The 15,462-nt window shown below is 33.5% G+C and overlaps 1 protein-coding gene across 4 annotated transcripts in view; it reads right to left on the bottom strand.

The window, feature by feature from the left end:
• CNKSR2 (connector enhancer of kinase suppressor of Ras 2) overlaps positions 1 to 15,462 on the bottom strand; it is a 259,346-nt gene that overhangs the window by 121,805 nt on the left and 122,079 nt on the right. For all 4 annotated transcript variants that reach the window (XM_036840306.1, XM_036840307.1, XM_036840308.1 and 1 more), the window contains exon 8: positions 14,970 to 15,038. In XM_036840306.1, the coding sequence (XP_036696201.1) occupies positions 14,970 to 15,038 (69 nt within the window). The remainder of the gene's footprint in view (positions 1 to 14,969; positions 15,039 to 15,462) is intronic.

Genomic DNA, 15,462 nt, shown 5'->3' with positions numbered 1-15,462 from the left:
GCGGGGAAGACAGCATCAATAAAATAAACCTTTAACCACGGTCTAAAGATAGAATAAGAAACGACAAGGTAATGCTGCTCTAATGCAGCAGCTATTGGAAATGTGTTCCAAAAGACCCTATAAACTTAAAATATAATGTGCTAAATTTAATGAAGCCATTCTATTTGAATATCACCTCAAAACATACTGTATAATTAAACAGAAGTACTTGATAAATGTCCTGAAACCTGGCTCTACTGTTATCCATGTTAAATTACTTATCATCCTTTTAAATTTTTGAACACAGAATAATTTTTGTTACTTTGCTTTTAAGACATGCTGGTTATGCAGTTATCTGAAATCCTAGAAGTATGCTTTAAAGAAACACATTAAAAATATCTATTATTCCAAGGTTTAAGAAATACACTTCACATTTAAAAGAGAGAATAACCTTTTATTCCAACACTAATGGATTAGAATTTTCCAGGGTGTTTTATATAAATACTTTGGGTCAAAATTTATCCTGGATTGCAAGCAGGACTTAGCAAATGGTCTGAACAGTGATCTAGTTTCTTCCTAGGTACCTAAATGAAAGGGAATGGGTGCCTTTGCCTATTATTCATCATGTTTTTGCCTCGAAAATAATGCTCAAACTGTAAAGAATGAGCACTTCCATCAAAAGAAGCACAGATCCCAGAGACTATGATGAAGAGGTACTCTGGACCACAGCCACTGTAGGATAATGGGAGACTTTAGTTTATATGAGTGACCATTCATTTAAACTATAACCTCTACTATAGCTGAATTGAGTGATGGTGAAGAGAAAGAGTTAGGACAAAAAAGAAGCAAGACATTATAATACTTAAAACCTCAGGGGTCTCAGATATGAATCAAAATGATCATTATGATACTTGCCTACCACGAATAAGAGGCTGCCAGTTTTTTGAAAAATCACATTAATGTGGATCAGCTACAGTAATGGAACTGGTCAAATGTCTCCCATTCTATATAAGTGGAGATTATTATGTCCCCAAAGGTACATTACTTTGATTCTGATTCTTCTGATAGCTAAGTAGTGTCCCTACAGCCATTTCTATGAGCCAAGAGTCAAAGTAAAGTTAGTTCAAATCCAAGTATTCATTTTGCTTGCCAAAAAAATATGCGAGCAGATTTCTGAGTTCCAGGTTTGGAGGGAGAAAACATACTGTTTATACAAAGAGTATAACCACTTTTTATCATTTACTTTATTTATTCAAATAATTGCTAACTATACTAAAGCAATTCAAATAATTGCTAACTATACTAAAGCAGTCAATATGATGACTGCACCCTTCTTTCAGCCTATCTACTCTTGACAACGAATTACACATTGATTTCTACCCACCAATTTCTTTCCATTTTCTTGTATGACATAATCATTGTGACGAGTTGAAAATTTTAGGGCTAGATGGTGTTTTCCAGTGTAACGTTCAGTGTAATTTGATTCATCCTGCTTTTTCAGTTTCTCTATGCTCTTTTTGAATACACAATTCCAAAAACCAGAATTGTTTCTCCATGAGAAAGTGAAATTGTTTTTTGATGAGAAAGTAATAATTTGGTTACTCTTAAATTTTATAGCTGAATGTTACTTAATGGCAGAAAATTATATAACTTTACTACTTTTTAATCAACCTTCCCACACTCACTAACATAAGATTAGCAATATCTTTAAAAAAGTGACCCATATGAAGTATTTATCTTTGACTCCCAAATTCTACTTTCACTGCCAAAAGAAAATGATTGGATAAGAGCACAGAGATAAATGTGCAACATGTGTGTTGCAGTACTGTTTAAACCAATAAAAAACTGTACATTATGTAAATGCCCATTAGCATGGGGTATAAAAATTGTGTAGAAAAAAGTTTAAAAATAGCTAATGTACTTCAATTCTACTTTTGTAAAAAATTTTATATAAATATAGAAAACACAGAAAGCTATACAACACCATTAACAATGGTTACATTAAAGGGGAGTACAGACTACAATATATATTTTCTTCTTTATTCTTTTATTTCCTGAACTTTTGGCAATAAACATGTTATTTTTATAAACAATAAAATCAATAAAGTAAATGGACCTAGTGTATGAATAGTAATATTCCAGTGAGAAAATCGTGAATTTTATGAAGTATCTAGTTAGGACTGTTTGTTATGGATGGAAAATTCCCACAAAAAAGAACAGAACCAGAAAGATAACACTATTTAAAACAGTAAAAGGTGGTGATGGGGAAATGACATCTGCTCTGTGCATTATACTTTTATATAATTATCAAAAGAAAAACAAAATTATTATTCAACTGTGCACAATAAGTCAAGAACTACATTATCTGTTTTTTTTTTATTCAATGAACGATTTCAGTAGATACCTCACTTAAGTGTTAACTCAGGTTCATGTGGAAATTATTGAATAGGAATGAAGCTGGCTGAGTAATTCCGAGCCTATGTGTAACGTTTTCCTTAATAACAGGTAGGTTTTAGCTATATCAGTCCCATCCCAGGACTTGTATACATATAAACAGCAGCCAGACAACATGCCTCTCATGCGAATAATCCTTTTTTCCTTAGTCCTTTCTCAAGCTCCCTGACTTGGATCATTTCTTCATTACTTTCTATCTTTTCTACTGCATATTATTCTTAACAACTGTCCCCATTTATTGGGTTGTACCACGTTCTATTCAAGGGCAAATATGGCATGGTCTTAGAGCTCCAGGAAAAATAATTCTCAGCTCTGGTTCTGTGATACCCTCACATATCTTCGAACATATAATTAAATGTAATGAATTATTGAAATAAATTTATTTCTCTTTAACTGTTATTGAGATATTTATGGTTGACAGATTATAGGGGGACATGAGTAGATGGTATGATGAAATGAGGCAAGTATACGGGTTACAACTTCAAGAAATTTGGGAGCCCCGTGTTCGGAGCTAAATGTAATGGTACATACATGTCCAAATAGGTAAAATATATCAATGTGTATTAATCATTTTTCAAGATTAGTTTTCCATTTCCTCATTTGAGTTTCTGGCTATGATTTTAAAGTATTAAGTGTGATAGACCTGAATGAAAAGCCATGTGAAGATACAACACTAATATGAAAAATGATTGTATTCTTTACATTGGGTGCAATGGAAGTCTTTCTGTACAAGGAGATACAGGGAGCTTTGAAAGAAGGAAGAAGGGAGCCTAGTGGGATCCTAACATAGGAAGGAATTAAATAAGATACAAAACTTTAAGAGATAATGGGTTTGGGATACATATGAAGAAAAACATTTTAATAATCAAAGACATCCGAAAAGGAATTGTCTGACTTGTGAAAAAGTGAACTCAACACCAAAAGAGACATTTAAATATTCTTGCACAGGCTAAAGGATTAGATTAGACTTCCAAAATCACAATACATTACAACTCTAATACACAGAATGGGTAGGAAAGCGCAAATAGATGACAACAGAGATGAGCTTTAGTAAAAGGATGTGGTCCTGGTACATCTCTGATTACTTGTCCTCCATCTTTTCTTCCTCCTTACAACCAATAAATGCAGGTATTTCCTCTAGGCTAAGTGTTCTACCCCTAGTATTTCATGCTGTCTTCTTACAATAATTTCTTCTCTTCCCAGAGCTTCTACTAACAACTTGCTGCATGAATCCCAAATCTTTCTAACCATCCCTGCTCCCTATCAAGAACTCGTGACATATTTCCAACAGTTCAGTTCATCCATACTAATAGCTACTGAATAATCAAGCACCAGTAATTCACTACGCTAGATTCTTCTGTCTATATTACATTCCTTTTACTTATATTTTCATTCTTATGACAGCCCTAGGAAGTAAACTATTAAACCCATTTTACATGTGAAGAAACTGAAGCAAAAAGAGATTAAGTTTTCTTGGCCAAGATTACAAACATAGTAGTAGTGGTAGTTCAAATGAATGCAACACTTTAGAAACCAAACTCAGCTTCCTGTTCTCATTCAACAGCAATAACAAAAAGCTCCCTATCATCCTCTCAAGTTTTGAGTATGGAGTCACCTTTGACAGTTCCCCCTCTTTTTAATCCACATGTATCCTAAAGAATAGATTCTAGCAATTAATATTTCCTCTCACTGCCTTACTTCTGGCGTGGATACCTGACTGTTAGACTTAAAACAGAGTCCTAACGGCTCTTTCTACTCTGATCTTTTGCAGCTCCAAAATACTGCTACAGTATAGAAGTGTTCTTCCCCTCAAAACCTTTGAAAAGCTCTCCAAAGGCCTAACTAAAGAATCAATTCCTCAAATAGGTCCTTTGCCAATATGGCCATAGCTGTCTCATATTATTTTTCTTTAATGTGGTTCTTAAACTTCAGAATGTGTTAGGATCTCCTGGAAACCCCAGAGTTTTTGATCCAGTAGGTCTGAGGTGGGGCCCTAGAATTTACATTTTTTTTCACAAGTTCCCAAATGATGCTGATGCTACAGGTCTGGGAACCACATTTTAAGAACAGCTCTACTAGACAATGAGTGTCTTGAAGGCAGTGACTTGCTCATGTCTAGAATATTTTAATATGTTTTTAAGATTAGATATTATAACTTATAGAATCACTAACCATTTATTGTGTGCCTTCTATTTATTATGGATACAATGGTACTTGCAGTGCAACCTGTGACTCATTAAAAAGCATAATGAACAGGCGAGAGATGAGCAGGTCAATGAACATTTACAATAAATTAAGAGAAGTACGTCAATAGAATGGATACAGGGTGAAATGGGAGCCTCCCAAAGGGGCATCTAACCCATTCTTGAGGGTTCAGGGAAGGTTTCCTATTAGTCTAAGCTGAATTTCTTAGGAATTGGACACGTGAAGGTGATGTGGATGTTGAGGGAGTGAAGAAAGCCGTGAGACAAGGTAAAACCAGTTTGGGCAACTTTCGGTAGTTCAGTATGGGTGGAAGAGTTGGTGAAGTTAGTATTATGTTCCCCTCGAACACTGTGCTTTTCTCCTCAGCTATATCCTTGCAAAAGCGTTCTTCCTTCTACTTGCAATTTTTCTCCCACCTATAAAATCTTACGTATCCATAATGGCACTTATTAAATGCAGTACCATCATAAAGCCTCTTACAGCTAGAACCTTATTTTCCTCATGTGATCTCATGGTACACTGTTTGTATCTCTCCAGTGGCATTTTTTTTCATGCACTGCCTCTTATTAAAGTTATATATTTTTCCTCACCCCCCCCCTTCATCTACCCTCACAAAACTTTTTGAGGGTTTTTTTTTTTTTTTTAGGATAAAAACTGAGTCTTATTTGTCTGGATATACCTGCAATCAATGCCTTACAAATGGCAGAGACTTAATCAGTATTTGTTGATAACTCAACTAGTGAAACGATATGGTGACATGAGAATGTAAATGTTTCAGAGACAATAAAGTGCCTTAAAACTCCAAAGGGAGTTTAGTTTTGTATGTAAAACCAAGATGTAGTTTTAAATTTTTCTCTAAATGTAATATACTTGATACTAAAGCTATAATAGACATTGTTTCCCTCAAATTACCAAATATACTTTCTTATAAATGAACATTTAAAAAAACCAGTATTTATATCCTGGATACTTCAGACCTAAAGTCATAGTGATTTATGACAAGGAATATAACCGTGGATATAGTTGCTATTTGTCATAGAAAGATTCTGCTTTATTATTATATAAACACTGTTAGGAAAGTTTTCTTCTAGAAAAATATTTTGTAGTGGTTGTACATAGTCCAAGTTTCTCTTTCTCAATATTTTAATAGAATATTTCATTCACATTAAGTTTATGGATTGGAATGAACCTTTAAAAACCCACTTATACATGTTACACAAAATATGCCTTATTATTAAAGATAATCTGCTTTTCACATATGCCGAACTACTACTATTACCTTCCTGATTGTCCAGGTAGCAAAAGTCAGTGTCCCTAAACAATGGCAAGTCTTACTAGTTAAATGTAATCCCCAACTTGGACATTGAAATGCATTTTATATACAACACAAACAGGATTAAAATTGTCCAAGAAAGTTTTTAAGGTATCCCAAGAGTTAAAAGCCAGAGGCTCTGCTTTCTTGTAGATGGGGCTTGTAATTGCTTTGATCAGGCTGAAGAGGATACCAGGGGTTCTTGGGTTAACACAACATAAGTGGGCAGGTCCTTGGACAATGGGTTGCCCAGATTAGATGCACAGAACACTTTGGGGTTGGTGCTGAAGAGGTGACACTCTTCCTTTCCTCTTTGTACATACAGGGAAGAAGTTGTCTCTGACCCCTTTAGGACTTTCTCTAGCCTATCTGATTTTGAAACAATAGCTGGTGAATTATTTGACCAAGATATGAAAAGAATCTCTACTCTATGGTCCCAAGTAGGCAGAGTTAAAAAATAAACATAAAGGTAAGAATGTAAGCCTATCAACTTAGACCTTCTTTACCTTTGTCACAACTGTATTTGGAGTTACAAGAAAACATCTCTACACATACAAGCAGGAAGATAGGACATTCTTAACAGATTTTCAAAGTTATTATCCTTCAGAAGACAAAGTAACAGATCCATTCATTAACAATTACACACGCTCCTGTGTATACACTGGCTCTTACTAACAGTTTGTAATGTATAAATGATACCTCTTCACAAAGGAAATTTCAAAGAGACTTGAAGTGTGCCTATATGAATGTCTGATATGTCACACTATACCCAAACGTTCTTCTGCTCTTTTTAAAAGCACTGAAGAGACTTAATTCAATATACAACCTATCACCCTGAGACTAATGACACTGTTTTTGCCAAATTTTTTGGTGCTGAGATATTTATTATAGTGCTCTGTTCCCCTGCATTACTAAAACATTTAAAAACATTTCAGAAGTAATGAATTTTGATACACAATATTTTTCAAAGATCCTAGAACTACTAAATTTGAGTACCAATCTACAAACTTCACCTTCACCTAAATTTATTTTTTTCACATAATACTAATGATAAAGTCTTACAATATTAAACTATAGTATATTTGGAGATACCCTAATTTTGCTCTTCCACAATCATTCATTTACTGAATAGAAACAAAGAATTACCTACGGTTCAAATATAAAGAAATATAAGCTGAAAGGTATGCATTTGGTTAATTAACTAAATGCAAAAAAAAAGTGACCTTAAATTCCAACATGGAGTAATTTAAATAGGTAATTCAGAGTATTCAGAAATGACCCAAGGTGTTATCTATTTTAAATAAAACCTTAGTACTGATATTTTTACAAACATGATTAGAAGAGATAATCTTGGGAGAACATGAAAGGAACAAACATTCGAAAAGAAGGAATATGGGAATTAAAAAGTTTTATTTTCATTAGAGGAAAAACTCCACAATTTTATGTCGTTATTCACTGAGCCACTCTTCACCTCACAGTCTCCTTAACTTTAAAAGGCACTTATCCAGTGAAATAAGACTGCATACATCAAAGCATTTGTTTTTTATGTGGCTTAATTTTACGGTAAAACTTGGACCGTGTTGAGCTGCTCACAATTTGAATTTAAACATATGTTTTGGTAGTTAATATTTTCATGTGCACTTCACAGACAGTCAGATATATAATGTATGTGCGCGCGCGTGTGTGTGTGTGTGTGTGTTATATTTAAAGAGAAAGCATAGAGAACACAGTTCCTCACTTCTGAAGATGGACAGGGAGTCCAAGAGAGAAAGCCAACTTGGAGACTACAAGAAGCTAGTACTTTGTTTCTCACCTATTGTACACCACCTTCCTGGAGTCTTTCTCCGTAACCAAGAAGTTCTGAGGGTTAAATCAGAATTTCTTGATTGGCTCATGAGGAAGCTCATGGGAGGAAGAAAATAATAATCATAATTTTTTCCATTAAGTTCTACAAATCACCCACAATGTTTTCACCAAAGGTGATACATTTCCATATCCTGTTACTTGCATTATCTCCTGTTACCAACACTTATATTAACTGCAGCCTTTGTATTGCTGGTATCTCTGCTTCTGTGGCAAGCTGATTTAAAAACTATGGGTATAGTTTAGCATCTTGAACCTACTGCTCTCTCCCCCTTCTTCCAGCTCAATACACTATTTGGTAATATTTTGGCCTCTGAAGGCCAAAAGTTTATTTTGGGGGCTTCATGGTTTACATTCGTATATGCTATAGAAAACTAAATTGAAGCCCATTTATTTTTATTTCATTATCATTCATGGTATTCTTTAACTTCTCCAAAACATAAAATTGAGTGAGTCTGAAAGACTCTGCTAGGGAGACGTGGAGAAGGAAGACAATCACATCACAGTGAAAGACTGTGGGGATGAATCTTTGGTCATATCATAGAACCTCATTCCCCCCAAAATCAGTAAGCTATTTTAAAAGAACCACAATAATACAGGTTTTTAACTAAAATTTTTATAAAGATATTTGCATAGGTTAAATTTTAACACCATTTTGTATTTGCATATATATGGAAATTATTACATTTCAGCCATTCCTTCCTATGTTTCATTTCTGTTCTCCTTGCAAAGACATTGGAAATATGTGTATTTTAAAATAAAGAGTCTTAGTCACCAAAGCTAAGGGATGAAACAAAGCATTGTTATCTAAAAATCTATAGATCCTATTTATAAGAATTCTGAGAAAGAATAAAAAAAAGTCTATACTTATGAAAAAATTCAGCTTAAATTTAATTTAGGAATCCAAACGAAAAACGTAATTAAAAGGAACCAAAGCCCTAGTATTCAAAGAGTAACATGTTTTAAAATCTACAGCTTTTCTATGAATTTTTATAATGTCATTTACTGGTAGACATTTAACAGATATGTGTATTTGAAAATACTAGCAAATACTGCAATAGATGACTATATTTATCAAAACAAAACCAAAGAATGTGTATATATGCATTTATATAGCTAAATAAACAGCATTCTACATCTTTATTAATAAAAGTTTTAGTTTAAGAACTTCCATAATGGTTATAAATACTTTCACTGTAGAAGTTATCTTTAGAAATCATTTTATCAGAAATGCAACAACTCAGACAAAAAAGGTAACTCAGGGTCAGCTCTAAATGGGGCCACAGTGAACTCTCTCTGCCATTTGTCTCAATTTTAAATTCCCCTTATTGCCCAGTATTAGAGTAATAAGATGAGAGGGAATGTGAAAGTGATCAGTGGTTACATTACCTAAAATTTCAGCCACCAAGCTGATCAGAATATTAATTTAGTGGATGAAACCTATATTTAAATCCTAGGGCTAAATAACCTGAAAAGAATGTGAGACTTTTATAATTATCTCTTGAATTTCCTATTTTATGATGTTCTAATGTGTTTCCCTTTCATGCAATAATTTTTTATCTTCATTAGGCAGTTAACTGTTATCTATTAATTGCCCACCCCTACTACAGACAGAAAGTAAATCAGGGAATTGTGACTGGCCAACTTTTGCCTTTCTGATAGATGTAGGAAAAGGGATATAGTTATTGACACTGATTTGCAAATGAGTTGCACACTTAATAAGCCAGAGTAGGTAAGAACATCAGCCAACAGATACAGTTGAAACATACAAAATAATCACTTAATATGGAAACCTTTTAAAATTCCATGTAAAATAACTGAACCATATTAACTGTATGTTGACACTGAAAGATGTTTCTAATAATAAAAATAAATTAGCGTTAATCATGTTTAAAACCAATTAGTCTTTTCCTGGTGAAGCTAGTAAGAACTGCATAAATACGAAAGAAATCAGGATGCAGAGATCTGCAGAAAAAATAAATTGGTTCACAGGAAGTTACCAATGTTAAGGTATCATACAACTTATCTCCTTTATATAAAGACTTAAGATAATTGTTGTTTGATAACAGAAAAATCATAAAATATTGGATAATAAAGTAATGAATTGATTTCTCTAGGGAAAATAAAATATATAACTTATATCAATATGTGGCAATTCAAAACCAGTTTCCACACATCTCATCAAATCCACGATATTCAAGGTAAAATAAAAGAAAAACAATCTACCACCATCTCATAAATGACATACTATATAAGGTAGAACCTGAAATAAAATATTACTATGAGTAACTAAAAACTATGATGCATTATTTCTTTCAATTTTTGGTAAGTGTCTCTTCATGATATTTTTCCCTTCCAAAAGAGAACAATTCACGTGCTCTGTTTTAGAATACCAATTTCTTAGTATCCTAACGGAGTTATTTTAGGGTATTATCATAACCATTTATTAAGCAATATGTTAAACACCATGCTAACATATTTAATCTCTGTATTCCAGCAACATCTTGTGTTTACAGGAATAAGAAAGGAGGTGCACCACAAATACTGCCATTTGAGGTCTCAGTTTTCAATATTCTGGTTATAAGGAATCATAAGATAAATACTTTCTCTTTTGAGAAAGGAGAACAGAAGAAAATAGGCAAGAATTAAAAAAAAACCTGAAAGAGGTGAAGAATGGAGGAGAAATAGTCAAGTGAGAAGAGATGAGGATGGTAAAGGAAAGGAGAAGAAAACTGAATTAGAAGAAAAACCTAAAAAAATAAAGACAACAATTAAACAAATTAAAAAAGAGAGAGAAAAAGCACATCAGTGTTAGCCAATACTGTGGTACTGATTCCACTCAATGAGCCACTCCTTCCTTCCTGCTGAAGTCCAGGGGCAGGGCGGTAGGGTGAGAGGGAGGGAAAGGGAGAGCTGGGTTTTAATGGGTCACCACACTCTCCATCCATTCTGATTACGTTGGTTTCTCTTTCAAACAATACGAGCCTGTTGTTCTGGGGTTGAAGGAACAAGAGGGTGAAGAAAGAGTAAAAAATGAGAGACTAGAGTGAGAATAAGAGAGAATAAGGGAGACGCCATTGAGAGTTACATAAATGAAGTTAGAATGACCTTTCAAGATAACTCAATAGTCCTTTAACTTGTTCCCTTCTCCCCACCCACTCTGCCATCACCTGCATTCTTGTTCAGCAACGTTTACCATTTGGGGGTAACAAAACACACTAGTTTACAGTGTTCATCTTCCATCTCTCACTGATCAATGTCTAACACCCTATTTGTTGTAGTCTATATTCTTCTTGACTATCCCAACCCCGTTATTTCCCAGTAGGATTTATAGCCCCATCTATTGAACCATTTCTTGCCATAATGTAGTCACCAGGTTCCAGAAGACCTTCCAAAATAATAGTGAATATGTTTTAGTATATACACAAAATAAAAGGAAAATTTTCCAAATGCTGGATTCAACCATCACATACCCCACTCTTTTCAACTGATATCCCTAAGAAGAAAATATCTGTTTTTAGTATGGATAGAATCTTTATAACACTTACACACCAAAAACAGCATTGACATGAAATTTTAACAGATTCATTAGGAATATGCCCAGATAGATTTAATAACTGTAAGTAGTCTCATCAGCTAAAAAAAAAAAAGTGTTAAAAGTGCATCATGAGGGCAGAGTTGTTGGTTCAAACTATGCCGAGGTATCTCCCAGAGAGGAATGTAGTGGCAGATGAAGTGGAAAAAATCTTGGGAGATTCCAGCAGCCTTTGAGGAGTTGGATCTTCACTGGCAGGGAAGACATGCAATAGGACTCAGTCTGCTTTGCTTGGATGTTCATGATTTTTTCTTCTTCCTACCTGGCAGCCACAGTTTCTCAGCCACAGAAGTATGTTGATTAGAAAAGCTTAAAAGCCACTTATAATAAAGAATATAGCAACGTGAAAAAGGACATAAAACTTCCAGTTTCATTTCAAATAAGAAAATGTACTTTTTTTAAAAAAAGAGCAAACTAGAAACACACAAACACACACATCTAATTGGATATCTTGAAGATATACCATACTAGCAATTTCAAAAAATAGTATTTGAATTCATCTGTGATTATTTAACTTTCTCAGACTTTTAGGGAAAAATTTCACATTGCTTTTACAGGTATTTTATAATAAGAAAAGTTATCGAATTTTATATTGTACATTACTACCTATAGCAGTAGGAAATTTTAGAATTACAGAAAACTACTAACTGGGCTAATAACATTCAAAATATAAAATTGAATGTTACTCTTTTCATTATTGAATCTAGATTGGTATAGAATAATATTGGCAAAATCTCACTATTCTGGTTAGTTAATTACTGGATTAAAATATCATTAAATATGTATTTCAGATGTATTAGGCCATACTTTAATGTAATTATTATTTCATAACCAACCCCTAATGTCCCTGGTTATGAATGCAGGGACAGAGGGGTAATTGCAGACTGCAATTAACTTATACTTGTTTCAACTAATTTATCAACCTATCAAACCTTTCATAGTAATAAAACTCAGATAATGTCCATTTCCCCACTTCTGTATATTGTCTGGTAAGAAGTCAAAAGCACTGCACAGACCACAATGCAGGCAATAGCAAGAAAAAGAGGACAGAGTAGGGTGCATTTAATGAAAGGTACCATTCTTGCACAACTATGCCTCTACTTGAACACAAAGGAGACAATCTGGTAATTGATCACATTATTAAGGAAGGCTACTTTCATGGAATTCAACATAATTTCCTAACAGAGAATGTCTCTATTATCAACCAAAATCAATTTGTAGGTTGTAGTAGCAGTCTGTCAAGGAACTGGACTCCAATTGGCCCAACTGTTGTAGTAGGTAAAAGGGAGGAAGGGAGGTTGGAAAGTTAGTTTCTGTTGAACTCCTAATGTGTGCCTGGCATTGTGTTTTACATATCTTGTCTATCTGAAGGAAAGGAGTGAGTGAAGAAGTGGCAGTCAAGTTAAATTTCAACCCCATTTCTAATTTCAGTTCAGCTGAAGCACTACCCCAGTTACGTAAATTCTCACTTCCTGTCTTCTTCTCTACCCTTGGCTCCATGTAGTCTCTCCCTGAATCCTGGGGTTTACTTACAGGATTATTAGAATTCCTCCCCTTTTGTTTGATAATTTTATAATTTGACTTTGGGGAGGGAGTATAATAAAACTGAAGTAAGAGCATGGGCCTTGTAGTCAGTGAGCTTTGAGCTGTGGGTGGGTTAAATATCATTCAATCTCCACTTACACCTTCTTCATAGGATTATTGTGAGGAGTAAATGACATAAAATATGTAAACTACTTAACATGATGCTTGGCACACTGTAAGAACACAGTAAGTGTTGGCTATGGTTATTATTATTAAAAAGATAAAGTTAAATAGTTACCATGACTCACTTAAAACCATAAGTCAGTTCAGAGCAAAAACTGAAAGCAAGTTCCCCCAACCATCATTCTGTGTAGTTTTTAATATTTTAGAATATCCCTGTGATGCAAAGATGTGTTGACACATTCTCACAGTATATAAATATCACCAATCCATAGAGATTTTATTAGTTCACTTGAAGTCTTTTAAAGACTTTCATATACAATAGACATGAGAATCTTTGCTCCACAAAGAGTATCATTTTAACAATTTTATTTTTCATTAGAGACTAATCTCTATCCTCTTAGAATTGACCAACTGGAAATAGGCCCAACTATCCAACAGATGTCATATTTGTTAAGGTCACATTGTAGAAATGGAGGCAGCATGAACATTAGAAGCAGCAGCTGCTTTATCCCACTGCCCAAAATCCTCATCCTAGGGGACAAGAAACTTTACGCAAGACAATCACTTTGTATAGTTTCTCGTAATGAGAACTTATCATCAAAACTGTCATAGTGTAGATAGGCTCTGTCGATGACCAATATTCTCCATTAATTAGCATTAACTAACAATAGTTAGTATTAACTTTACACCCACACATTTAATTTTTCAAACTTTCATTAACTTTTATTCACTTAGATAATGAACTCATTGAAGAAACATCATAACTTTAATTATCAGTGTTCAGGAGCCTCTCCAAAATATAACAAACTTCTCAGTTTATTCAAAACCAAAATTGAAATAGCGTCTGCCTTAATATCAGAATCACCGAGAAAGATCAGACTTTTCACATGAGTCTTCTTACCCCCAAAATACAGCCTTTCTTCTATGACTAGAACATGCAAAACCAAATTTAGTTAAAAGGTACAACAGGAAATAATTACTCACTCTGAAGAGTTAGTGAGCCATAAGTAGAATATTTACCAGGAAAAAAAACCACTTTCTTTTAAAATGAGGATTATTAATCAATAATCAGATTATTTAAATTTTAACTTCATTTTTTAAAAACTTTATACTTTATTTTGGCAGAGATAGATCAACTGAGACAGAAAATAGTCCAAAATGAAAATCAGATGATGTTCATTTTCTAAATCTAAGATTAAGAAAAATTGCCCTTGAAAATCTACCGTAGGCACAGAATGCCACTGTCATTCTTAGCTAGAAAGGGAATCATGAGGTTCATAGAGCAAAAAAATTATATGAACTTATTTAGTTAAGTGCAATAGTTTTAAAACTTAAACTATAGTCCTCTTTTGGGAAATGAAAAGCCAATTCAGCTATTCCAATTTAAATTTAAAAACTGACATTAAAATAAACCAATCTGCCAGACACTTTAATGAACAAATCAATGTTAAAGTAGATGAATGAATGTATGCTGTTACAAAACATATCTACTAGGTAATTTGATAATTTATAAAATGAAACTTAAAAGTTATATTGAGAAAAGGTTGAATTTGTATGCACTGTCACTTTAATTTCTATACCAAAATGATCACCCCAGTTCATAGGGTAATATTATCCTGCACCTGTCCATATAGAAATGTACATCTAAACTCAGCCACCACCAATATTTCCTCATGTTCTTTTAAAACTATGCCTTACGTTTCTTCAGATAATTAAGAAAAATAGTTATTTTTTAAAAGGCTATTCAATTATTTTGTACACAAACAGGCCTTTCATTCCATTGGTATTCTTTCAAAGCTTTAGGCAATCTTTATATTAGTTCCTCCCACTGACTTGTAAGGTAATTATACATACCACAGTCTGATGATTAACTTGAATCACTTCATCACCAGCATGGATTTTCTTGCACCGATCTGCAGGTGACTAAATTTAACATAAAGGAAATGATAAAGAGCATAAATTTTATCAGTCATTTCTTCTCTATGGAAACACTACAGTAAGTTCACCCCTTTATATTAGATCAAGAGTTAATTATAATCTTCAAGAAAATAAACTAGCAAAAATGGTTACTAATATTTGATATACTATTTGTATTCTATGTATAACTAATGATAGAAAGCAGGAATGTAAAACAATATATAGGTATTTATGTTGTAAAAGACCAATATGTTTCTGACAGCATTAAGGGAAAATGATAATTGCACACTTTAAACAGACAACCCTCTCAGGCTCTATTGGGCAACTGGTTCAAAAATATATATGTCAAAACATTATTTTTTAAACGTTGATCTTTTTCATTTAATACAAATAATTCACATTAACGTCAGCAAACACATATTTTCAAGTA

The sequence above is a fragment of the Balaenoptera musculus genome, chromosome X (genome assembly GCF_009873245.2).
Source record: "Balaenoptera musculus isolate JJ_BM4_2016_0621 chromosome X, mBalMus1.pri.v3, whole genome shotgun sequence".
NCBI classification, from domain to species: domain Eukaryota; kingdom Metazoa; phylum Chordata; class Mammalia; order Artiodactyla; family Balaenopteridae; genus Balaenoptera; species Balaenoptera musculus.
Note: the sequence above shows the minus strand (reverse complement) of the source record. Positions and strands in the feature narration are given on the sequence as shown.